Raw genomic sequence first — 26516 nt, forward strand, 5'->3', positions numbered from 1 at the left:
CTATGTAAATTAGGATCTGTGAACTTAGCTATGGCTTTTCTGTGGCTTGGTTTTCAAGCAGCAAATTGGAAAAAAAAGTCAAATTGAATATTATGTGGAATAGCTCTAATTGCTGTTACATCCATTAAATGTGTTTCAGGGTGTTCTTACAGGGCAAATTTTTTATTTAGAGAGAGGTGTCCCAAGTGTAAATTTTTTCCTGACTTCCATGCAGAAGGCTTAATTCATTGGATGCTAAGAGTATTTTGGTTTGGAGTTAATCTGAGGCAGTAGTGAGTTTGAGCTGTGGCTTCTGACTAATTTTGTTGTTTGTACCATAATAAACCAAAGGAAAATACTTGTAATATAAGGTTGCTGGAATAACTACATGGAAGAGAAGGATGAGACCTGTTTTATAGTCTCACACACACACCTCCCAACATCTGTGACCAGCTGTAATTACAGAGAGGCAGGATGCCAGCCCAGATGGACTTTTTCCTTCCAATCGTAATGGTAGTTTTTACCTTACCCTTCTGATGCTGCAGGACTTTGGTTCATGCCGGAATTTGTTTGTATTTGCATGAAGAAACTTCATCTGAGCTTGAGTCCAATTGCATAGATGTTATTGCAAGATAAGAACTTCATTTTCAAGTTGCTAACTGTTTGAATAATGGTTTAATTAAATAATATCATTACTGGGATGGAGGGAATAGCTGTTTATTTTAAAACTGTAGAAGATGTTGAAGAGCAAGAATGTTGATAGTGTGTATTTTGGATTCAGCCTATTGCCTGTAGTGTGTCAGTAGTTTTTTTACTGTAAATTTCAGTCCTTTTTCTGCAATCTTAATAGCAACAATTAGGTGTCATATTACCATGATTATTTTAAAATACTGAATTACAAACCCAGGAAATAAAAACAAACTTGTTGATACATTCTTTTGTGTACTCTTTGATATATTTAGATACTTAATTTTTGTATTGGCAAATGTTTAAGTAGCAAATAGCAGAGATCCTTGAAGATCTTGGCTGAGATTTGTGGAAGTAACTAGTGGTTGCTTGCAGATTTCTAGAGCACTAGAGAGTTACAGAAGTGACTGGCATGTCATTTCTTGGATGCTTCTCTTGATGTCTTTATAGGAACTGATTTATTTTTTTTCTTTTCATGATGCTGCTTTATTCTTTCAGTATTTGATATGGTTGTGGTGTGTCTAGTTAAACACTCCAAATAGCTAGTTATATTGAAACTCTCACCTTCTACCTTTACATAAAATGGGTGAATGTTGACCTTTTAATAGAAACCTTAAAAAAAAACAAACACACCCACCAAAAAAACCTGTGGCATTACTGTTCAATGGAAGACATGTTAGAAATTAATTTTTAGCAATGTCAATGTCATTAACTTTTCCTTTTTGCCCCTCTTGCTTTCTTTTAACAAGATCCCCAGGCACTGTAGAGTAAAATTAGATCTATATATTGGGTTTTAATGTGGTAAAAAAAAATCTGACAGAATTGGACTCCAATGTTATAGTTAATAAATGGTGGAGGGGTTGGTTATGTTATTTGCTGTGGTAAACCCTAGCTGCGTCCATTGTTTGGCTGGGATGGTTGGCAAGCTGCAGATGCCTTTGGCCTGCAGACAGGAAGGATTGGCCGTCTACTGCAACAGGCTTTTGTCTAAGTGGGTGCACCAACACCATTTAGATGCTAATGTGATATAAGTCCACTGTTTTGTATGAGAACTTGACTGCATCTCAGGAATGTGGCCTGTCTGGTTGTATGTTGGCTTCGGCATTGAAAGAGCCTACTGTAATTCATGTCTGCCTATGGATTAAAGCTGCAATCTTCTGTTTTACCGCTTTGATGTGCCAAAGGAAATTGTTGGGGTTGGTGGAGAATTACATACTTTTTTGGCTCTCCCACATCTTGCCTACTGATCTGTGTGCCTTTTGTTTGCTATCTACAATTAGGGAATAAAGTAAATGTGCGATGTGAAGCCATATATGGCATTAGCTTTACTGACAAGAGTTGAACCTTTTTTTTTTTTTCCTGTTCTTGTTTGTTATATGGTGGGGTGACTAAATGCTCTATTGTTCCTTTCTGGTTTTCTTGCCAATATAAAGTGTATTTCTGCATTTTTACTGGAGATGTGACAGTTTTCAGCTGTTAGGGTATTTTCTGGTTCAATGGAATACATACTCTGTTTCATGTTTTAGGGGCAGTGAAAAAATGAATAACCTAGGCATAATAAGAACATATTACAGTAAATTTAAGTTAAACTTGCTGCATCTTAGCAGCAGTTTGCTGTATTCTGTGCAGAAAAGAAAAAAGGATATGTGTATGGTACAAACACAAATTTAAAACTTAGATCCTGGGAATAAAACTTTTGAACATGAATGCAGTACTGGTCGGATTTTCTCTGCTGTGCTACCTACATATTCTTGTTGTAAAAGAAAATAACTGTTTGATTATTTTGGTTTTTGGAAACACATACATTCTTTGAAGGTATTTGTGTGTTTTTTTAATGTGTTGAATGATAAGTTTGTTAAAGATTTCATTACTGTATTAGGTGAAACATGCATGGAGGGAGCATAGGGGAGGAAAACTATAAATCTAGTTTTATCTGCTACAGTAATTGCTAGCTGAGTCCAACAAAATATGCAAATACCTCCTGAGCACTTCAGGCTGATCTTTCAGAAACTGTGTGTGTTCCTAGCCAAAAAAGGACATATGATAACTAGATTTTGAAGGCCCATGTGCTGTTGCTACAGAGCTAAATATTAAAATGCAAGAAAGCAGACTACCACATGGCACAATTGATTTTTATGGCAGTTTATGTTAAAATGCTCTCTTTTTATATTGCCTTTTAGGTTACCTAGGGTGAAACAAAATTACAGGCTTGGAGACTCTGGAAAAGCTCAGCATCAGCATTTGAGGTAAAAATGAACATACTGAAGTAATCTTGGGAGTGTCCTCCTTGTTAACTTTATGCAACTGATTGGAGTAGAAATTTTCATCAAGTTCCATTTCGTATTTAAGTTTTCAGTATTGATTTTTTAAAAAAAATGACTTCAGAACTTCTCTCTTTAGATCTGGGAAAGCTCATACTTTAGATGAGTATATAATGTAATTTTTTTTTTAATTTAAAGCTTTGAGAACACTGTAGATCTGCTTAAATATGGTATTGGTTTAAGTTGTACTTTTATAGAATGGCTATATTTCCTAACTCCTAAATGCTAAATGGGTTTCTTATGCAAATCATCTTAATTGCACAGTATTATTACTTTTATTAAAAAACCCATATCTTAATGTACTTAGGAATAAGTGATTGTTGCTTTTTCATCAGTTTATTATTTGTGGCTTCAAATTTAAATAGTTTAAAGAAGTTTGAATTCTGATTATTTAAAATGTTTAACTCAAATAAAATGAAAATACATGTGCATGGAAGCCGTACAATTATACAGAACATAGTAAGATTATGTAGAACATAGTACTGTATTTCTCACATGAACCAGTTATTAATATTAATTACAATACCTGTAAATAGGATTTGGGAAGTATGCTTTCCTTGTACTTTTAAACTACCAAAAATTAACCTTTAAATCACACTTTTAAATTCTTATTTTTAAGACTAAACTAAAATAATTCATGGATGGACATAAGTAGTTCATTTTCTGTCAGGAAGTTACAGTCAGTGCAGGCTTGACACATTTAAATGTTTATAAGCAACTGAATTGCCACAATTGACCCTGCTGTTGTAGTTCCCTTTTCAAACTATTTTTTTAGTTGATAGGTTTTGTTGTTGTTCTTGTTTTTAAGAGCCGAAGCTTGCAAATTATGCGATTAATCTACAAGCTGATATCATGATGTCAAAATGCAGTTCAGGAAGCATAAACACAGAGACTGCGGAAATTAAAACGGTAAGACTATGCTGTGTAGTATGGGAGAAGCGGGTTTTTCTGTATCACTTCACTGTATTCTGCTATTTATGTTTAAAGCTTCTTCAGGACCACAGAGTAAAATAACTTACGTGTGTGAGGTTATAGAAATTTACTGTGAATTTCTTTGGAAAGAATAGTGAAAGTAGCTACTCTTTTTTTTTTTTTTTTTTTTATGCGTACATGGTTAGATACAGCAATGGCATAAGCGGCATATGATTAGAAATACATTTAGTTTTTTAGAAGGGGGGGGTGTGTTTAAATATTGCTTGTGGATTTTATATTCAAATGTGGTTAAGTTGTTGAAATACAGTCAATTAGAAGAAAAACTGGGAAGAGAGGTGATATATGAAGTGTTGGAGTTAGAATTGAATTTATATGTTGTTCCAGGTACGAGATACAAAGTGAATGGTGAGGAAAGTAAATGACAGGTAAATTGTTAAGGCCTGAGTTTCAATAGTATGATTCAGTTTGAATTACAAGTTCAGCAAAACCAGGAAAAGAGGCTCTCTGATTAAGGCTGCATTGAAGAAAAAATGATACCTAAATTGATAACATAGGCAAGACAGAAATTTATCTAATGTCACTGGTCCTCACCTTGTCTTCTGTCTTAGGTGCCATACACTTCCTGATTAATCTTTTGTCCACTGTGTTAAGGAGGTGAAAGAGGAAGAACCTGCATAGCATCAGTTCAGCACCACTGATTAAGTAACTACATAGTTAGGCCTGTTGTACAGGGTCTTATACACATTGTGTTAAAAATTGAAACAGTTTGCGCCAGAATCTGGCTACATGGTCTGTATTTGTTAAAGGACAAGCATCCCCTTTCTAAACTTCTATTCTGAATGTCTCATGCACTGGTGTCACTATAGATATGCTAGAAAAAATGTGAAAACAAGTATCGGTTATTTCTGTACTGGTAAATGCCTTATAGCCCATGTATGTTATGTTGATATATAGTGGTATGTTAATAATGTATAGCAGCGTAACTGTTGGTGTGAACTGTGTCTTGCTGGCTCTGTTGGTAGAGCTAGACTAATTGCAACAAAGTGTTTATTAGGCTTTTGCTTCAAATCCAGGTTTGCTAATACTGATGACTGAACACTAGATGAGGGACTTAAGTGTTGTGCATTTTTCTGAGTCTTAAGTGTCATGTTGTATTCCTTTTCTCTCCTGTATACAGACATTTAGGAGGAGTCTGGCAGGAGTTCCAGCTTTTAACTCTTTATTGCTTGTAGAAATGCTTCAGAAGCAGGTCGTTCAAATGTAGAGCCTCAATGTAATCTTCATTTAATAAGCTCTTTAATGAAACTTCTGAAAAACAGAAAGCAGTCTTTGCTGCTCCGGTGTGCCTTGGTATGCTGTTAGGGACCGCTGTTCTGCTTGTGCTGTTAGACTGGCTCTGTATCAGAAGAATAGAACAAATAAAATACAGTTCAAGATGAGCATTGATAATAAATATTGATGATTGTGCTAGGGAAACCAGGGGAGCTGGTTCTTATAGAAATGCTCGTATTTGAGCTTTGTAAGCATTTATGCATTGTTTGCCCTTCCTGAAAGAGAACACATCTGAAATACGTTTTTTCCCCTCACCCCTGACTACTGTTAGGCAATGCATGTGGTGGAGGTCTTTCAAAGATAACAGATAAGGAGTGTCTTATGCAGCTGAATTGTATGTTAAAGATAGCATAATGTAAAAGAAATTTCTGATTCATGTTATTGAGTGATTATAGTTTGACAGTATTTCCTTACTTTAGCCCTTCTGGGCCAAATTATGTTGTTTAGAGACTGAGTTTTGAGTTGGGAGCAGAAATCTCAATGCTCAAAGTATCCTAGATAGCAGCTGCTGAATGAAGGGGAGGGAAAAAACCTTTCCCATGGAAGTGAGACTTTTTCACTTGTTTTTGAGATGTTTGAGTTTTTGGACCTTTTTTTCCAAATAACTTTTTTTAACTTCTCAGAGAACTGAAGTTACAGACAGGAATAGTATACACAAAATATGCTTTTTTAATGCTTTTGGACTTCTAAGGAAACGTCAAATCCTTTTAAAAAATATACTTTTAAAAGCAGGTATAGAAACCAGACATTGTAGGAATCTTGTATGTTTGCTTTCACTTGGGCAAAACCCATTCTTGCCACTGCGTAGGGAATGTAATTCTTATCATGTAGTGTAAGTAAAAGTCACTTTACTGCAGACTTCTGCAGTAGCTGGTGTGGAACATCATCAGTGAATATTTTATAAGCTAACATTTACATTAATTTTCTTCTCTGTATTTTATATTTGTAATTTTTTACTGTTTTTTATTTGGTCCACCATTACCCAAGTACGAATTTTCTGTTAGATCTTTCAGCAAGTTAATGTTTCGTGCCACACTCAGACGTAAAACTTGTTGTAAAGAACATGATATTCAGACTCTTTAGATGTTAGTGTAAGAGAATATTCAAGTAGCAAGAGTGTTTGTATTTTTTGTGTAGACTATGGTTTATTTACTTTAGAGTAAGTGGATTATTGTTTGGTTTTTTTCCCACCCCTGGAGGCCAATTTTTATTTTTTTTTTGGCTGATACTGACTGTATTTAGAGAATAAGTTAGACATTGCTGGACAAAGATGAAAACCTACAGCATTAGAAATAATTTGTGTATCATAAGGATTATATTGGCTACAGAATTACAAATCAGAATTAGTGAAAAAAAAACCAGATTAAACACATTGCGTATGGCAGTAATAAATTCTTGTGATTAATAGGAGATGTAGTTTTGCATTAACTTGGCATGAATATAACACATACTATGCACACAAATGGTGGTAAAAACCTGAAAATTTTATCAATTTTCAAAATAACTCAGTGGATAAAGGTGGAACATCTTAACAGATGTCTTTATTACTCACACTGGCTGAGAAGGACTAGGTTGGGGTTTTTTCAGCTTTGCTGTTAGCTAGTTTGTTAGCTATGTGCAGTTGACTTCTGTCCACAAATTCTGAACACATGTACTTGTATCTCAAGTGTTTTCAATTTGAAGCCTGTTCTTCAAGTAGATGTGTGTTTTCCCTTTTGATTTCTAGGTAGTCCTGTACTGCTTTTATTTTATTGAAGAACTTGATATTTTCCTTGCTGTTGAAATATAGACTTAGAATCATAAAATTACTTCATTATTCTGGCTTACTCCCATAATAACATTGACATTGATATTGTCAGATCTTATATACTTCCAATACAAATAATACAAATGAAGGCCGGGACTAGGAAACTTCAGCACAGCAGGGAGTAGCATTGATGGTTCAGGAGGGGAACTTTTATTTTTTTTTTACCTGAGTTAGCATACAGTAGGAGGGAATTTAAGCTTTTTCAAGTGTGTTGTGCCACATGCGAGCTTTACTGTTATTTTGCTAACTAATTGTGCAGAAAAATTCTCTTTTTTTTTTTTGTCAGATTGCAAGGTGATAGTGATGTGATTAACAGTGGCAGGCAATGCTGTTCTGCTTGTGCTTACTTTTCAAGTTCCAGTGTTCGTGTGCTTTTCCTTTGCACTTCAAAGGATATTTTTTTTTTTTGAGAATGCTTTTTGATCTCTGACATGATTGTACTTTAAGGCAGGTCTTTGCGAGGATACACAGAAACCGAAATTGTAGTTTAGAATATATGTTGTTTCACAGCTCTTCCAGATCAATCTGGAACCGTAAGTATAAATCCCCCTGTTTCTTGCAGTGGAGTAGCTAACCTAGTATCACTTTCATTAAGTGAGTAGCAAGGGAGGTAAGATTATTTGTGAATATTAGTTCCTATGTAAATAAAAAACAAGCAGCCTTCTAAACTAAGCTTGGATTTCTTTCCTTAATTCCCTCCTGGTAATGTGATACAGCTATTTTATGTTCCCAAAGTTGTATTTATGATTTGGAAAAGAAACACAAAATAGGTGGAATAGTAAACAAAGATGAGGCGTTGCTGGTCTAAAGTGATATATAAAACTGAAGTTGCTAGGCTTAGATGCAGGAATGAATGAGGAATTTGCTTTAGCTTTTACTGTACAAAATATTTGTGTTTTTTTCCTGGTCCCTTCCAGTCTTGAGCGATTACAGTGACACTGATGAGGTCTCAAACTAATAATGTTTCCATATGACTTGCTATATGTAAGTAGATAAGCATTCCTGAGACTATTTCAGTGAAATACTGTAAATGTGATAAAGACTTTTTGTTCTTCAAAGGATTTTTTTTGTGTGTGTGTTACCAACTAGTATGATACTCAATGGGATATAAGAAGAGAAGCTAGGTATATTGTTGGTGAGCTTAAGCTATAAGCTTGGGGAGATGGTTGAGTATGACGCTTTCTCAACGTTTTCTCCCTTCTCCCTGGCTCTCATACGCCTAAGCTGTCAGTTCATACAAAAGCTTCACTGAGGTTAGCAGTGCACAGTTTCCATGTGCTTTCTATCAGTGACTGGGGAAGATTGTGTATCGTGCTACTGTCATTGCCATGTGACTGATTTAATCTGATTAGTCACATACTGATTAATATCAGTACATTTGATATGCAGATGCTCATAGATCAGAATGTCAATGGTGATCATGTTTGCTACATGCAACTGTATAGTACATGCATCTTTCCTGCCATTTGTCTCCCAGAGATGTCGAGTCCCAGTGGAGGAACAGCCATGAAGCCACTAGTTCCAAAGAGGGAGTGAAGCATAATATCTTCCAGTTGTGCCAGATTTGAACACTCTAAAGTTACTAGTTGAATTGTTAGAACAGAACCTGCGTGTGCTTGTATGCTTTGTTTGAAATGTATAAAAACAGTTTAAAAATCTATAGGAGTGTTTTTGTATTACAGCTGACATGAATAACAATGTATTACTGATTTTATGATGTGTGTACACTAGGTTGTTTTCTATTTGCAGCTAAATAAAGCAACATCATATTGATCCATTTTATCTATTTAGATAATCTGAGAGACTCCGGCTGAAATTAGGTTATGTTACAGAACTGAAAAAGTAAATGAGAAGGTTTGCATGAGTTTGGAGACTCATTGAAAAGCAGCTGAGAGAAGAAATCAGATAAAGTGTCAAAAGCATTCTTTCGTATGCCCTGTGAAAATGTACATTCGTTCATCATTATTTTTTAAAAAAAATTTGAATACAACTTTTCTTTCTGGAGTCGTCTCTGCCCAACAGTTTCTGTGAAGCTCAAATTTAAATATCAGACAAGATTTTGGCAATATTAACACAGTTCTTTTAGTAAAGAAATACTGTTTTTGATGGAGGATGAAGTACACTTATTGCTGAGCCAAAGACCAAAAAGTTATGTTTACCCTCTTTCACTAAGTAGCATTTACTACTGCATGTTTTTATTCAAAAGAGAAATAATTCTTTATAATTGAACAGAACAGTGTTACTTCAACTTAACCACGCTGTCCTTCAGGATGCCCCCTACCTCTTTGGAAAAAAAAAAAAATGAGACAAAGCTTTATCTCTGACTACTTTATAGAAAGTGGCATTTCTTCTGCAAGAGGAGTGATAATCTAATTCAATATATTCAGTTCTCTTTATTTTGCAAGATATACCCGAGATGGAAAACCAGAGTGATCAGTTTGATCTCTCTTGTCAGAGCTTCCCATAGTTACTTAATATTAGTTAAAATATATATCGGTGTATAGACATGGCCTAAATTATAATTTTTAACTTAAAAATGTGAATATATGACAAAGAGCTACAATGTTATATTAGTTGAAGGCTATGGTAAAAAAGTTTCATCTTGGAACAGAAATAAATTATTATTTTTTTATCCTAAATTGTACTGCTTTATTTGTAATCTCTGAAAGCAATTATTTCTCATAACTATTAGTAATTAATGTTTTCTATTAGATACCGTATCATACTTTTCTCAGATTTTCTTCCTTAGTGCACATTTGCAAAACTTAACCAGCTTTCATTCATATAGAAAAGCAAGGACATTTCTATGCAATAGGGTGATAATTCGCTTTTCCTCATGTATTCCTAATGAATGATGAAATTTGAAAGCATTGTCAATTTTATGCATTTCTCATTTTGAGATTGATGATAACTGAATATAGCGCATCTAGGAATTTTGAGAACTAAAACTTGAAAATACTGTTTTATTGAAAAGGGTATGTATCTGATTTGAAGGAGGGGAAGTATGCAAGATTTCTTAGATTTGCTGCATTATGTTGTATTGTACTTCAGCAACATTTTTCTGTATTGTTAGGCTTTTATCTGTTTCCCTGGGCAAGGTGGAATTGATTATTATTTTTTTCTTCTAAATCGTAATCATTCCTGAGAGGTAGCAAATGTTTTTAAACCTCCTGCAGTGATGAGGACTTCATACCTTTAGTAGGAAAGTGTTTTCTAGTGCATAATTTTCATCAAGTTGAGAATGGATTGTTTGTTTATCAATTAGAATATATTTCTGGAAATTAGTGGTTAACCTGGTAAGTGTCCCTTTCTCCATTAGTCTTTATCAGGGTCATCAACAATTGTTTATAATACTTCAGCGAGTTCTTTAAACAGATAACCTTATCCGAATCTGTTGATTGGATAATGCTGAGGTTGTTTCTTGTGTAGTTCCTGTTCTTTCCCTGCTGATTAAAGTTCCTGGGGGGGTGGGGGTGTGTGTGTGTGCATGTAAAGCTTTTTTGAACTGGTCATAGTGACTTTTTGGTTGGAAAGAAAAATGGAAAATGTGATACTTATTTATGCATGTGGTCTGGAAAATCAATTTCTTTCCTGAAGTAAAGCTGAAACAACATTATTTTAAAAAAAAATTGTTCTTAAAGATATTTTACATGGGATTCTGTCAGAACATAAATGGAACTTTATATTCAAATGTATCTGCATAAATCCAAATGCCTAGAATGAACTTTGCCCCATAAAGTACAGCTCCTCTGAATTTTTTTGGTACTTTGATAAACATGTGTCTTTAAGTAGGAAAGTTGTAAATTTAAAATTAATGTTTTCTGCTGAAAACAGTATGAGATCTTATGGAAGTAAGATCAAGTGGTGTCTTTTTATTAGAATAAATTTTCTCTTTTTGCTTTTTATTGTGACTGTATCTAATACTGTTTCTTTTTCTTCCCATAGTAGGCTGTGCTGGAACAAAAATGCAATGAAAGAAACACTGGATGAATGAATGAAAAGCCCTGCTTTGCAATCCCTCAGCATGGCGGGACTGCAGCTCATGACCCCTGCTTCCTCCCCAATGGGTCCATTTTTTGGACTACCATGGCAACAAGAAGCAATTCATGATAACATTTACACACCAAGAAAATATCAGGTACTGGTGATAATACTAATGGATTTAATTGTACTTTTTTCTAACATTACTCTATTAACTTAATGGGGAAAAAGAGCCAGAGCAGCTGAAGAATGTGCAGTGTTGTATATAGTCTAGGCATGTTTGTCTCATGGCTCCACTTGTTGGGGGTTAATTGTGTCCCTTTTTCTTCAGCTTGGCTGTGTTCTACATTTGTAATATCCCCTATTCCTTCTTCTCAATTTGCTGTAATGAGCAGAAAAACTTTTAAGCTGAGTATTCTCCTGCTGCTCTCTGCAATACGCTGTTAGGGACAAATACAGTAAACACGACACTGTGCGTCTCAGTTGTATGCATACAATCATGTCTCCTTCCCCCCCTGACCTTCTGTCTTCTCCATAGTAAATCTTGATATTTTATTTTTTTGTTCACATACTGGTCAAAGCAGCTCGGAAATGTCAGAAACCCTATCGGGGCATTCTGATTTTCATTTTGTTAAGGAAGGTTATTTCTGAGCTCTAGAATTTCAGTTGTCTTTGCACTGCAGAGGTGCCTGAAAGCTAGCAGTTGATTAGTATAAGCTTGGATCACCTTGAGCTAATATACTTCCTTGTTTAGGTCAATTGATGTGTGCTAGACTTAAAAGCTCTAACATCCTTCTTCACACAATGTATCTAGCAACAGAATCATCTATTGAAAAGGTATAGTTAGAAATAGCTACTTAAAATAGCAGCAAATTGTGATACTAAAGGATTTTAGATTTAGAAGCCAGACTATATATAGTGTGTATTAATATTTTTTGAAAGACTGTGACAATATGTTGTTATGAAAGGTGTGTTAATTCTATGGCAGTGGAAAGATTTCTGGAGGTATTACTGATTTGTCTGTAGTTTATTTACCACTTGTGCCATTTTTTTGTCAGCTTTTTCACTGCATTGCAGCAAGTAAGGGCATTATTATTTTTTAAACCCAGGTTGAACTGCTTGAAGCAGCTTTGGATCATAATACAATAGTCTGCTTAAACACTGGCTCAGGGAAGACTTTTATTGCAGTACTACTCACTAAAGAGCTGTCCTATCAGATCAGGGGAGATTTCAACAAAAATGGAAAAAGAACTGTGTTCTTGGTCAACTCAGGTAAGGAGGAGAACGTACCGAGTTCCCACACAGGCTGTTAATATTTCTATGGAATATTCCTTAATAGAAGTTGCGTGAAAGCAAAGTTGGGAGAAACTTTTGCATAAAGTATTCAACAGCAAATATGCTAAACTGATTATAGAATGTGATACCTTTCATGTTTTGCTTATAATCCATTTACTACAACCTGTTTATCCCTCTGACATCTGTTTCCTGGTTTAAAATTAAGACATTGAATCTGAAGTGCAATTTAGTTACCAGTCTGTTTCCTTGCTGTGGTTTTACATGGAGGCAGTTGCTGTGTACACATGATTTAACACTGGTCTAAGCTAAAGATCATGTTATAAAACATCATGCTAGGTAATATGACACACATCTTGAAAATTAATGTGTGAGAAGACCTTTATATAATTGAGGGTGTTTTTTATTTTTTCTTAAGCAAATCAAGTTGCTCAACAAGTGTCAGCTGTCAGGACACATTCAGATCTTAAAGTGGGAGAGTATTCAAGTTTAGAGATAACTGAATCATGGACAAAAGAGAAGTGGAGTCAGGAATTCTCCAAGCATCAGGTGATGTATTAAATATAAACTATAAATACAAGCAGAGTCTACAGTAAGTTAGGCTTGATCAGAAGTGACTTCTTCCAATTATACATTAACTTTTTTTTCTAACAGACATATTGGTAGTGTTTGTATATGAATTTTGAGGCAAAACATGAGTAGGAGTTCTCAGGCTGTTTTTAAAAGGTTGTATTTTTAATCCTTTGTTTTCAGTTCCTGACATGTTGTTCATGATGATGATGATTGCAGAAGACTTTTCAAGTGTGCATAGTGTACATTAAATACCATTGAAAAAAAATTTTAAATACCATGTACTAAAAAAGAGGATAAAATTGAATGTTTGCTGGGGATGCAGTACATTCTCTTGGGCATGCATTTTTTTTCTGCCTTTTTAGGTATACTATATCTGTGTAGTTCTTCCTTTAGATGTAAAATCATGAGCTTTAATGGTGTGGGGGTTTGGGGTTTGTTTTTTTTGTTTTGGGGTGTTTGGGTTTTGTTGGTTGGTTGGTTGGATTTTTTTCCATGCTGACCTAACTATGTTGCTGTAACGCAAATATTTGTAATTTCTGGCTTTTTTCACCAGTGTTTAATGGTCTGTGAAATAAGTCTGAGGAACTCTGACAAGTGAAATTGTTACTATACTTGGTGGAGTTCAAAGTTAGTGTAAAAAGAGTGCGTAACTTTATCAAGAAACTCAGCTTTTTATCTGTGATCATGTACAAAAAATGGGTTTTCCTTTAAAAAGAATTGTGATAACATCCTGCTTTTGTTATAGCTGCAGGTGGTTATGAGTTTATGAAGAGCTATCTTTCTTGCCAGAGACATGATGGGACATACAAAGGACACTAATTTGTAATGGATTTAATGACGCTTGTTCTGTGTAGTCTGGCTGATGTTGAGATCGTCTGTTTGTTGTATTCAGTTTTTTCTAGGGATGTGACCAGAGATACATACAAGATGTTCAGACAGATTACTTCCTCAAGTAGATAATGTTTTATTCTCCTTTTCCTTACGTGGTGTATGTAGATGAATAGGAGGCGATATCTGCTAATACTGTCTAGCAAGACCTGCAGAAGGCTTTCCTACTTCACCTTGACCTAAGACAGCTTGCACTTTTCTTATATTGACCCTTCTGGTTTTTTCCCCTTTCAATCTAGGTTCTGGTTATGACATGTCATGTTGCTTTGACTGTTTTGAGAAATGAGTATTTATCCCTGTCAAATATTAATCTTCTGGTGTTTGATGAGTGCCATCTTGCAATCCAGGATCACCCATACCGTGAAATTATGAAGGTGGGTTTCCATTGCATGAATATTTTAAGACTTGCTTGAGGAGGAGGAGTCAGGTGGTAGGGCTGGAGAAGTGGGAACCGTTCTAAAACAGCTTTTGCTACCAATGAAAAATATCAGTGGAATCTTATTTCAGCATATTCCAGGACTGTGAAATTACTGTAATCAGTTAAGACTTCAGTGATAGTATCAGATGAAAAAGTGTATTTACTGCATTTTCCAGAAGGGATTAAAGAAAAACCTGGCTAGAGAAGGTAAAGTTACGAAATTAGGGGAATTCACAAAATTCATTGATAAAATATTTGATTTTGGGAATGGGATGTACTAATCGGGTTTTATTATTTTTAAAATACTCATTTCTAAAGATGTTTGTAGGGCTCTTTCCAGGATGTTCTTAGGTCCATGTGGTATTTGGCTTATAAAGTATGAGAAATGTGTATAATAGAGGTCGTTCTGAAAGTCTCTTTCAAGTTTAAGCAGAACGTCTTAATTTATCAGATGATACTTTAGTTTTTACATGATGTGGAAGTATTAGGAGATGTGTATTATAAATGTAGCAAGGATATTCTGTGCAATGCTAACTAGTTATATTTTTCCATGTTGTAAATATTTACCTTTAAAGATAATTGCCATTAAATGTTAATCAATTTCTAGTTTAATCTCCAGTCAGTAGAACAGAAAAACCTCATTCAATGTATTGTTCCTTTTCCAAGACCTGCTATTGAAATGCTAGTTTCCAACTAAGCATCTAAGTTAGCAGTCTGCTAGTTTCGTATTAGATTTGCAGGATCATTGTCCTAAGGTATTTCATTCTGTTTTACTTCACAGATCTGTGAGGATTATCCATCATGTCCTCGAATCTTGGGATTAACTGCTTCCATTTTAAATGGGAAATGCGATCCTGCTGAGCTAGAGGAGAAGATCCAGAAACTGGAGAAAATTTTAAAAAGCAATGCTGAAACTGCAACTGATTTGGTGGTCTTAGACAGGTACGTTGTACAATTATGCCTTTCAAATTGATGCCTGCATTTTCACTTTGGATGGAGGAATAAACCAGTGGAATTATTTCCTCTTAAGTTTTAGGAGACCTTGTGTGTGTGTGGTGCCATTACTTCTATTTAGGGTGAAGAGGGAATGTTAAATTGCTTTTTGAGTAACAGTGTTGAAGCACATCTTTCCTTGAAGTTAAGTACAAAGGGTGATTTGCCTTGGTATTCAGGTTTTCTGTAGCTGTTAAAATAAAACAAAAAAGACCCAACAAAACAACTAAAAAGAACCCCAAAAGACCAAACTGAAAAGCTCAACCAAATGACAACAACAAAAAGAAACCCAACACACCACACCACACCACCAACCTAAAAAATTCACGTTCCACAACACATTTCTGAACTTGTAAAATGCACGTTCTTATGTTTGGATAGTAACTGGGTCATGTTCAGAGTATGCCTAATGTTGCTATTTAATTTAGAAAAAAAGTTGTTCTTAATGCCAGAAAAGTTGCATGATTTTTTTACTGTATTTTTCTCTCAAATAAGTAGCCTGGCTTTAGTGGCTGATGAAAAAGAGGGAGATAAGAGGAAGTAGTAAAAACTGTATTTAAATAGCAGAGCTGAGTAGGTGTTTCCCTCTGTTCTTAACAGAATGTAGAATTTTGTGAACGTTGCTTAAAGTAAAGGTGGTGATAGTGTGATGACTTGTAGGGGAAAATTATTGTGAAATGATTCATATGTAGTATGTTTTCCTGCACCAGCTGTACTGTGTTGTTGAATTTCAGCTAAAGGTAAAGATGGTTATTTCATGGTCTGGAACAGGTGTTCTGTGGGTGTGTTTTTTAAATGCATCTTTCTGAACTTGCGAGCCATTTGCTTTTAAGAATTTCTCACTCATAGCTTTGCCATTTAAGAATACTAGTTATTTTACTTGTTTAAGTGTATATATGGACCTAAATTTACATTATGCAAATCATGTTTATGATGAGTTATCTTCATAAATCTTGCCGTATCAGAAGAGTACATTTTGGAAAACAAAAATTGAAGATGGTTGTCAAATAAATTCTGATTGCTTTGCCTTAAATTTTCCAATATTTGAAATGAAGGTAGTGATAATAACCTCCTTTTTAGGCAGTGTATTAGAAGAGTGTTTTACAATGGAGTAGCTTAGTATTTGGGGCAGTGGATTTTTTTTTTTTACGTTGAAGTAATTTAGCTGTGTGTCTATTCGTTATATTAATTCATGGTGGGGAATGAAATATACTTGAATAAGCTTCATGTTGCTGTTATTTGCCATATAACCTTAACAGGCTGAAATAGCTGACTTTCAGAAGCTGTGTTTAACTTGATCTTTGCCCTCAATTAAGATATACTTCTCAGCCATGTGAGATTGTTGTAGACTGTGGACCATATACTGACAAAAGTGGGTTGTATGGAAGATTATTAAAGGAATTGGATGAAGCACTTACTTTTCTAAATGACTGCAACATATCTGTACATTCAAAAGAAAGAGATTCTACCTTAATTTCTAAGCAGGTAAGGACATCAAGCTATGTGAAAAACCTGGGGAGCAGAAATCTTACTACTGTTTTTCTTTGCTATGTGTGTTACATTACTGAAACAGAATCTAAGCTAGCCATCCCAGACTGAGCAGAAAGACTTCTGAACTTTTGTACTCACTAACAGTGCAGGTCTTCTCATAAATGAGTGGGGCTTGAATGACAGCCATTGATTAGAACTTCATCTAGCTTGAGATTCAGATTTGCTTAAGGCAATGAAACAATTCTGCACCCTGGTGTTGTGGGTCCTTATTTCTGAAGTCAAGAATTTGCCATCTTCGTGATCTCCTATGACCTTTGAATAATTCGTTACAGAAAAGGAGGTAATGCATCAGGAAATATATGGAAAAGGTGTACCTAGGTATGTTAAAAGATGATAAAGTAAGAATTGGGGCAAAAATTCCAGCCATAGATCTACAGTTTCTACAATTTATCTTAGAACAATATTGGACTAGTGCCACACCTTGCTGGAATGGAATTTGAACCTGAAGCTTGCCCATAACTTTCTTTGTGTTCGCCCCTATGTTTTCATGCAAGGTGAAGGGTGGAATCCAGAAGGCATGTCACGGGGTCCAGGCAGCCCTTTTTCCCTCTTGGGCTTTGTGCTTTGGAATTACCTCCTGAGATACAACTATTTAAGTATATAGATTAACAAGAAGTCAGTAGTGAGTCACATTTCTATAATAGCCTGTGAGGAAGCTGGAGAACGTACTTTCTTCAGCCCAAAGTATTCAGGTTTCCTTTAACATTCTTAGAAACCCAACACTCTGACGCTGTCCAGCAAAAGATTATTTGGGCCAGAGAGCAGGATTATACATAATGCAGCCTATCACAGCCGCTCAGGAAAAGGAAGTCCTGGTTATTTCTGTGCTAAACTTGAAATGTTATAGGGTGAAATATATAAGGAATGCTGGCAGCTAGGGGCAGTCACCAGGATTTGCATAGTCCGGAAGAGTGGATTAACTGCTGTGCTTCTAATGCATGTAACCCTCTGTGCTTTTTTTTCTGATCCAGTAGTTCTCCAAGAAGATGGAGGCACTCATATTAAGAAAAATAAATCAGTTTTCAGCCTGAGCTGCCTTTTGTCTTGATACCAGAGAGCATCAAGCCTCTATGTGCAGTTGTAATTAGTTTAGATAAATTTTGCCCCTAATTAAGTCTTACAGCTAACAAATGTCTGGGAAGATATTGTAAAAAGGATGATACCTGTTTACTTCCTCACAGAAGGGAAGAAGAAAGAGAAATTAAAGCAGCAACTGAAAACTGTCATTCTGACTGTTATAATTCTCTTGTAACAGTATGTCCAGATCGTGAATCTTTTTAATGGTATTGTTATTGTACTGCATTTCTGGTTTTCTAGTTTGTTTGACCACTTGACTCTTCAGGAGGGAACAGCTTGCCATAAGATAAGATGGTGGTGGTTCACAATTGTCCGTGCTGTTTTGTCTGAGCAGGGTGTAGTTCTCTTTGGTTTTCCTATTCCATCCATGTATACAAACCCTGATGTTGTTTGGGTTTTTTTCCTTTGAGAGACTAGACTTGTGAAGATTATCCTAAGGCCACTGTACAAGTTTCTGGTTAGATACTTTTGAAACCCTGGCAAATATCAGTAACAAAGTAGCAATGCCCAGTAAAGCATTAATTTTGTTAATTCCATGTTAAAATACAAAGGGTAATAATTTCTGCTTTGTTTATCTAGCTGTCTCAAGAAGCATTCTCCTTTCTAACATAATTATCTTAAGGTAAAATTCAAATCACAGTTCCACAAGACTGCAAAATATTCTTTAAGCTTTTTTTTGAGATTCAGAAATGTACAAAGTTCAAAGTTTAGTTATAGTAATTTAGGGGGGAGGGGAAAACTGGCTTAATTAGAAACACCAATGTTCCCAAAGTCATCTAAATAACAAAAGCAGACTTGTAAATATTTTTATAATAGAAAAATTGTTATAATCCTTACAAAGATTGTTATATGAGAAACAAGATCCTGGTCTTAAATGAATAGTTCACGAATGTACTCTTTGAACTGATATTTTAATTCTTTTGTTGTAGATACTGTCAGACTGTCGAGCTGTGTTGGTTGTTCTGGGACCCTGGTGTGCAGATAAGGTAGCTGGGATGATGGTGAGAGAGCTACAGAAGTATATCAAACATGAACAAGAGGAGCTGCACAGGAAATTTTTATTGTTTACAGACACTTTCTTAAGGAAAATCCATGCACTCTGTGAAGAGCACTTCTCGCCTGCCTCACTTGACCTGAAATTTGTAACCCCAAAAGTAATAAAGCTGCTTGAAATCTTGCGCAAATATAAACCATATGAACGGCAGCAGTTTGAAAGTGTTGAATGGTATAACAATAGAAATCAGGATAATTACGTATCTTGGAGTGATTCTGAAGATGATGATGAGGATGAAGAAATTGAGGAGAAAGAGAAGCCAGAGACTAATTTCCCATCTCCCTTTACTAATATTTTATGTGGAATTATTTTTGTGGAAAGAAGATATACAGCAGTTGTTCTAAATAGGTAAAGCTTTTTATTTAAAAAAAAAAATTAAGAAAAGAAAAGCAGACTCAGCTGCCAGCATGTGGATGCTAATATCATTAATATGTGGGGGATTGTCTTGTATTTTCGGAACTCTTATTTTAAAGTTTATTTAGGAGATCATACTGAATCTGTGTAAAGAATAACAAAAAATAGTAATTTAGGCAATGTGTGAGTGGATTTAGTTGAAGGGACTCTGCTGATTGTATCTGTACTTATTCTGTATATACAGATGGAAAGACTGTCTCCTGAATAAGGAAGTCTTGAGTGTTTGAATTAGTATTACCAAAACCACTCAAGCCCTCCACTAACCCATTATGGATCATTACACAGAACTGTTAAAGCAGAATTATAGTTTTTCTTAAAATATATTTATTATGGTAATATGTAGAGACTAGAATCCCATTTTATGAAGTCAGTGATGACTGAAGAAGAGCAAAATTCATGGCATGTATTGTACTTTATGGGAGAAATGGGTAGGAATTTTCTCCAAAGCAGTAATTAGATTGAATCTCTTTCTTTAGAGACCTTTAGCAGCATCCACTGCACATACTGTATAATACTACAAATTAGTAAAAAAAAAACAAAACCCAAACAAAAAAAAACCCAAACAAAAAAAACCCTTGGCTTATTCTTTGATTATCATTACACACAACTGATGAAGTGGCTCACTTACTGTTTTATTTGGTGGATACAATGGAGTTCTGTTGTCCATAAGTTCCTTTCCAGAACAGAAAACATTTTTTTAAGGCCAGTTTCCTTCTATTTTTGTTGTGGTGCCTCTCCAGGTCCCTTAGAGAAAGTCTGATAGCAGAAGTTCTTGTGTCTGTTTGAAAAACAACACCTGTTACCTACTGCTAATAATACTTTTTTAACCACAGAGTTGAAGTCTTGAATGTTTTGCAAGAACTTGCAAAAGATGTGCATAGTGAAATGTTTATTCAGATATTTTTAATTGTCTATTTCTATAAGAAATGAGGTACACTAAGAGTGTTTGAGATTCTTAGTAGGTACTCAAACTGAAGCTATATGACTTGACAGAAATGCCATGTGGAATAAGAAATATTTTTTAAAAAATTAGGGGTTTTGTCTGGTTATTAACCCGTACTTTCATAGTATGTCTGTCTCAAAAGCCTAGGCTGTGTACAGATATGTGAATTCATTTAGCCTTGAACTAATGAATCCCATGCATTTTAGTGCAGGAGGATCCCTCTCATCCATTTCCATAAGGATGGCAAGCTATTTGCCACTCTTCTATTCTCTTGCCTATGCTTCCTGTCCATTTGTTTTAAGAGACTGCAAAAGAAAGAAGTCTTCAAGGTGTTTTATGTTCCCATAAATCTTGTTTAAAACAAAGACCGGGTAAAGAGGAGAGACTTCAGTAGTTTTCCAAGGGTAGAAAGGGCAGGGAAAACTAGCATTTTCCATCTGGTTTGGCAGCAGCTCACTGAGCAGGTGGTAGGTGTGTAGCTGGGGACAGGCACAGCAGCCATTGTCTCATACATGAGGCAGAACTTCTAGAGATGTAACTGGGGAAGGTTTGAGTGACTGTCGAGTTATACAGAGGAAGGCTGTCCTTTGGGTATGAGGAGCACGTGGCAATGGACATGATGGATGTGCTATGAGCAAAGTGGTACTGGGGTGGCTATAGTGAGACATGCAAGGGGAGTAATTTTTTTGTATCTGATCCATTGATTTTTATGGGCTCTGCTGCTCAAAAACCTGTTACAGTTGAGAAATCCCAGGTTCTGTCCATGCTAATAACTGATGAACTAAGGATGCTACAGCATACTTACTTTGTACAATGTAATTATGCTTTTAAATCTATAAATGACTAGTTCTAGATTCAGTGCATTATCTATATGACCAATCTTCTGCCACGTCTGTAAAATCAGAACAATGCACAAGCCAGCATTTTCTGCTTCTGTAACCTGAAGGACGTAGGGGAATAAACAGAGCATGGATGATCCTCGCTTCCCTGTTCAGTGTTCCTTTTACAGAATTGCATTAAATCCTCCAATTGTAGATGCATTTGGGTTAATTTTAAGAGTAGTAAACATCTTAATCTGTAGGTTGAGCATCGCTCTTTAGAAAAACAGGTCAACATTTTGTCATTAGTATACCTGAACAGAATACATATTTTAACATTAAGGAGAATAACAATCAATGTTTTAACCTAAAAATTAAAACCTTATGTTGAGGAAACATACTTTGTTGAGGGACCAGTTACAGGTCTTTCTGCTAAAATCTGTCATAATTTACAGAAAATAAGGTAAACTAAATTGTTGTGAGTAGGGTGACTTAACAACAAGGAGCCTTAGAGCAATAGATTGGTTTAAAAATAGCAGGTTTTACCATGATAGGTCTGAAATGCATGTGCTGCACATATACTTATAGACTGCACCCATACAAAGCATCTTTTGTTATCTGTACAGAGGTTTTCAGTAGAACTAATGTTTTTGGAGAATCTAAGGTCAGTTTATTTGTTAGCATGGCTTAATTATCATGCTTCCATTTTTTTCTTTTAATGTAGGTCTTGAAAACAAAAGATTGTCTTCCATTTTCCGGGTTGTGTGACTTCTAAAAACTTACGTAATATTTTTAGGTTAATAAAAGAAGCTGGCAAACAAGATCCAGAACTGGCTTACATCAGTAGCAATTTTATAACTGGACATGGCATTGGCAAGAACCAGCCTCGTAACAAGCAGATGGAAGTAGAATTCAGAAAACAGGAAGAGGTAACTTGAAGAAAAATAATTGAAACTAGCAGTACCTTCAGAACCTTTTGTTTTCTTCTTCCTTCTTTTAAAAAATTATTATTATTATTATAGTTTGTGTGTCTTAAAAACCAAACCAACAGGCAGAGTCATTGGCACTATCATTGGAAGTTCAGGGAATACCCTTAGTTTAACAAATACACGTACTTACTGGAGATATAGGTGTTCTTCATTTAAAAAAGTTTGAAGATACTGCTATGTCAAATTGCACAAGCAGAAATTAAAACTTTCAAGTCATGTTTGTATCGGATCATCAACCATCTTTCTCTGCATTGGGTTAGTAGTACAGTAATACTGTGAAGAAGATCAGAAGTACCAGCTCTAGAATGTGCTCCACCCTCTGAATGTAGCATTTATTTTTATTTTTTTATGCTACAGCTGAAAAATTGTAAACAAACAGGTGGGATTGTCTGTATTGCTAGTGGCTTCTTGGAGTCATGTAATATGACATACCAGATGTGTTTCCTAGAAATCTGTTCTGATAAACAGTCTTTCTGTGATTCTGAGAAGATTTTTTGTAGTAGTTTTATATCTACGTATTTAAACAAGTTTTTGGAATGTCTGACTGACTCTCATTGCTTTGGGTTTGTTTTTGGGTTTTTTTTTTGCTTTCGATGAATCTGATGATTAAAAGAGATCTCGGACTAATATCTCAAATTTGTCTTCATTACTTTGACAGGTTCTTAGAAAATTCCGAGCACATGAGACCAACTTGCTTATTGCTACTAGTATTGTAGAAGAGGGTGTTGACATACCAAAATGCAATTTGGTGGTGCGTTTTGATTTGCCCACAGAATACCGTTCCTATGTGCAGTCAAAAGGAAGAGCTAGAGCACCAATTTCCAATTACATTATGTTAGCAGATACAGACAAAATCAAAAGTTTTGAAGAAGATCTTAAGACGTACAAAGCAATTGAGAAGGTATGGGATCAGGGGAATGCACATGCTTTTGTTAAATATATCATAGTAGTGTTTAAGGGAAAAATCTCACATGTTCTGTTCTTTAAATGTTAAGATCCTCAGAAACAAATGCTCAAAATCTGTTGATACCAATGAAACTGAAAGTGAACCCATTGTTGATGATGATGATGTATTTCCACCCTATGTGTTGAGGCCAGATGAGAACAGTCCAAGAGTTACTATTAACACTGCTATTGGACACATAAATAGGTAAGAGGCACATTCACTTTATATTTCTTGTCTTTGAATAGAAAGTTTCTTAGGCTGTCTCACGACATAGAAGCATAGGCTAGGGCATTGTGTATATTTCCTCTTGGGAAACTTGGTGGTATCCTCCCTCCTAAAGAAAGTGGTCACAGTGGTTTGAAGGGATAATTTGCTTTTTGTCTGTTTATCCTAATGAGGTTCTAGCTCTGATAACAAAAGTAGTGATACCAATTCCTTTTTAATTAAAAGCTGCCCTGAAAACAGTTTCAAAATGGGTAGGAAGTTTATTTTTTTTAGTTTTTTGCTCTTGACAAGCTAGCTTTAAAAAGACATAAATAGATAAAAGTGGCTTGTTAAAACTGTACTAAAATCTTCCAGTTCTAATATATGCATTTGTAATAGGAATCTATTATCATGTTGAAAAACGAAAACATGGTAAGCTGAACATAATAAAAATTCACAAGACAGGATGGTGTCTTCTAAAGGAGCTAGCTAAATATCATCTTTGTAAGGCCATGGCAGTTGGAGGAGGTCCTCAGCGACAGGAAAAAGTAAGTGTTATGACACTTCAAAAAAGGCAAGGAAGAAGATCCAGGGAGCTACAGACTGGTAAATTTTACCTTAGTCATACGTAATCTTATGGACCAGGTCCTCATGGAAGCAGTTTCCAGGCACATAAAGGAAAAGGGGGTCGACAGCAGCCAGCAGTTTTATTGAGGGTGGGTTTTGCCTGACCAAACTTCTTGTCTCCTGTGTGATGAAGCGATTGACTCTAGAAGGGAAAAAGCAGTGAATATCATTTACTTAAGTAAAGCTTTTGATGCAACTGCCGTAGTACCTTAGTAGCCAAATTCTTGACATACAGTCCATTTTGGTGGACTGTCTGGTAAATAAAACCTGGCCAAGCAGTTGGATTCAAAGGGTGTAATGATAGATGATTGTTGAAGGCTAGCTAGCAGCTGGTTATACGTGGCACTACTTATGTCATAAGGGGTCCAGTACAGTTTAACACCAGCACATTTGGTTTTGACACTGTTGTGGTTTTAACACCAGCTGGCAACTAAGTACCATGCAGATGCTTGCTCACTCCCCTGCCCCTTCTGCCACAGTGGGATGGGCAGGAGAATTAGGAAAAAGGTAAAGCTCGTGGATTGAGATAGAACAATTTAGTAATTGAAATAAAATATAACAACAACAATTGTAATGGGAAGGAGAGGGCAGAACAAAATCCAAAAGGGGGGGGTGAACCCCAAAAAACAAGCAGCTATGCGCACAGTACAGTTGCTCACCACACACGGACTGATGCCCAGCCAGTCCCTGGGCAGCGATCGGCAGCCCTGGCCAACCACTCCCAGTTTATATAGTGAGCATGACGATCTATGCTATGGAATATCGCTTTGGCCAGTTCAGGTCAGCTGTCCTGGGCTTCTTGCTTGCTGGCAGGGCCTGAGAAACTCAAAAGTCCTTGACTTATACTTAGCAAGAACTAGAAACATCAGTGTGTTATCAGCCTTCTCATACTAAATCCAAAACAGCACTGTACGAGCTACTAAGAAAATTAACTCTATCCCAGCCAAAACCAGGACAGATGCAAAGTTGGGAGAGGGGAAAGTGAATGCAGTGGAGAAAGGGCTACCGTGACAAATAGGAGGAATAGGACAACAATAAATTCAGGAGATAAAGACAATTGCGAACTCTGGGACCTGAGATGGAATGTTCTTGTGCATCATTGCAACCTTGCTGGAGACCAGCTTTGTAGTAAAGGCCTTGGAGGTCTTCTACTCAGTAGTCATTGAATATGAGTCGGTGGCATACCCTTGTAGGGCCCAGTATGGCCTGAAATCTTCTGTAGTCTTTACACCAGTAAAGCAAGATTCCACTGAAATACATTTAGGTTTCAATTTGCAGGTTTTGATGATTTGTAAAATGTTTTGTCAACTTAGGTACTGCGCTAGATTACCAAGTGATCCATTTACACACCTAGCTCCCAAGTGTAAAACCCGAGAACTACCTGATCATACGTTTTACTCTACTCTCTACCTGCCAATCAACTCACCTCTTCGAGCTTCAATTGTTGTAGGTATTTGGGGAAGGAAAAGCATGGGAATAAGTGAATAAGTTGGTGTAGATTTCTGTGCCATTTCTAGAACTAGTTTCATTGTTGTTAATGAAAATCACTGCTGCTTTTCGTACGTTGTACTCAGTAACTGTATTTAGATCACTGTTTGTTTATGTTATAATCCATTTCCCGGCAGTTACTGTTTATTCCAAAGGCAAAAATATTTAGATACTCTTCCCAGTACCTTGGTTTTTCATGCATTTATGTATCAGTTGGAAAACGACCTTTATTGGTTTTGTTCTGTAGTATGTTGAGTTCTGGTAATTTGTAACTTTGACTTCTCTGGAAAAAACACATTAGTCTGAACATCTTCACAAAACTGTCATCAGTGGTGTGTTTGGTTTTTTTTTTAAAAAAAAGCTTTGCTTACCTTATATGTTTGAGTTAAGCTAAACTAATTAAATATGTGTAAGAAGTAATGCGCTAATCAACCAAAATTTTAAAGAAATGTTTGAATGTTTATAGGGTCCTCCAATGAGTTGTGCAAGACTGGCTGAGAGAGTTGTAGCTCTTATTTGCTGTGAAAAACTGCACAAAATTGGTAAGAATTGGAAAAACAACACCTCTTTGGTAAAGAATATTTTGTAATAGAGAATTTAACATGGTACAGATGTTGTACATGTATGTGCATTTCTGCTATAGCCATCTACTTAGCTTTCTTTCTCTTGCCTTATTTTGTGATATGATCATGTACTTACTAATTTAGCTTGCACCTTGTAAGCTAAAGTTAAATTTTCCAGGGGAGTCTTGTTATTTAACGTATTTTATCTTTAACAGCAAATGCAACATTAATACAAGACGTGCAGATTTTGATGCTGAATATACTTAGTAAAGGGGAGAAGAGTCTTGTTCTCCAGAAGATGTTGATTATAGGTCAGGGACTACATTCTGCAGCTAAAAAGTAACTTGTTTTTTAAAGTGAATTGTAGCAAATCAAAATATAAAATAGACAGCCCTAAATTTATTACATTCTTTAGTGTAAAGTCATCTTCCAGAAGTAGGACTTTGCAGGATTACTTCAGTTCTCTTGTCTCTATTAAGTATAATGGAGCATGTTCTTTATTGTGGAATGTTTTAAAGGGAATTCCATGTTATGGGTACTTTGAAGTACAGAAGTATTTATCTTCTAAGGAAAAAAAAAAAATTGCAGGTCTGGGGTGGTTTGTGGGGTTTTTTTTTTCCCCGAGTTAAACCTTTTG

The 26516-nt window shown here is 35.7% G+C and overlaps 1 protein-coding gene across 6 annotated transcripts in view; it reads left to right on the forward strand.

Moving 5' to 3' along the window:
- Positions 1–26516, forward strand: part of DICER1 (dicer 1, ribonuclease III) — a 66762-nt gene that overhangs the window by 15225 nt on the left and 25021 nt on the right. For 5 of the 6 annotated variants that reach the window (XM_055715135.1, XM_055715133.1, XM_055715131.1 and 2 more), the window contains 14 exons: positions 2847–2912; positions 3796–3896; positions 11005–11197; positions 12150–12312; positions 12752–12882; positions 14034–14168; positions 14994–15154; positions 16522–16690; positions 18763–19235; positions 21859–21991; positions 22710–22952; positions 23047–23201; positions 25142–25274; positions 25783–25858. In XM_055715135.1, coding sequence (XP_055571110.1) covers positions 11054–11197; positions 12150–12312; positions 12752–12882; positions 14034–14168; positions 14994–15154; positions 16522–16690; positions 18763–19235; positions 21859–21991; positions 22710–22952; positions 23047–23201; positions 25142–25274; positions 25783–25858 — 2116 coding nt within the window. In that variant the 5' untranslated portion in view covers positions 2847–2912; positions 3796–3896; positions 11005–11053. The remainder of the gene's footprint in view (positions 1–2846; positions 2913–3795; positions 3897–11004; positions 11198–12149; positions 12313–12751; positions 12883–14033; positions 14169–14993; positions 15155–16521; positions 16691–18762; positions 19236–21858; positions 21992–22709; positions 22953–23046; positions 23202–25141; positions 25275–25782; positions 25859–26516) is intronic. The other variant, XM_055715132.1, reaches the window with a different exon arrangement.

The sequence above is a fragment of the Falco cherrug genome, chromosome 7, assembly GCF_023634085.1.
Source record: "Falco cherrug isolate bFalChe1 chromosome 7, bFalChe1.pri, whole genome shotgun sequence".
Lineage (NCBI taxonomy): Eukaryota > Metazoa > Chordata > Aves > Falconiformes > Falconidae > Falco > Falco cherrug.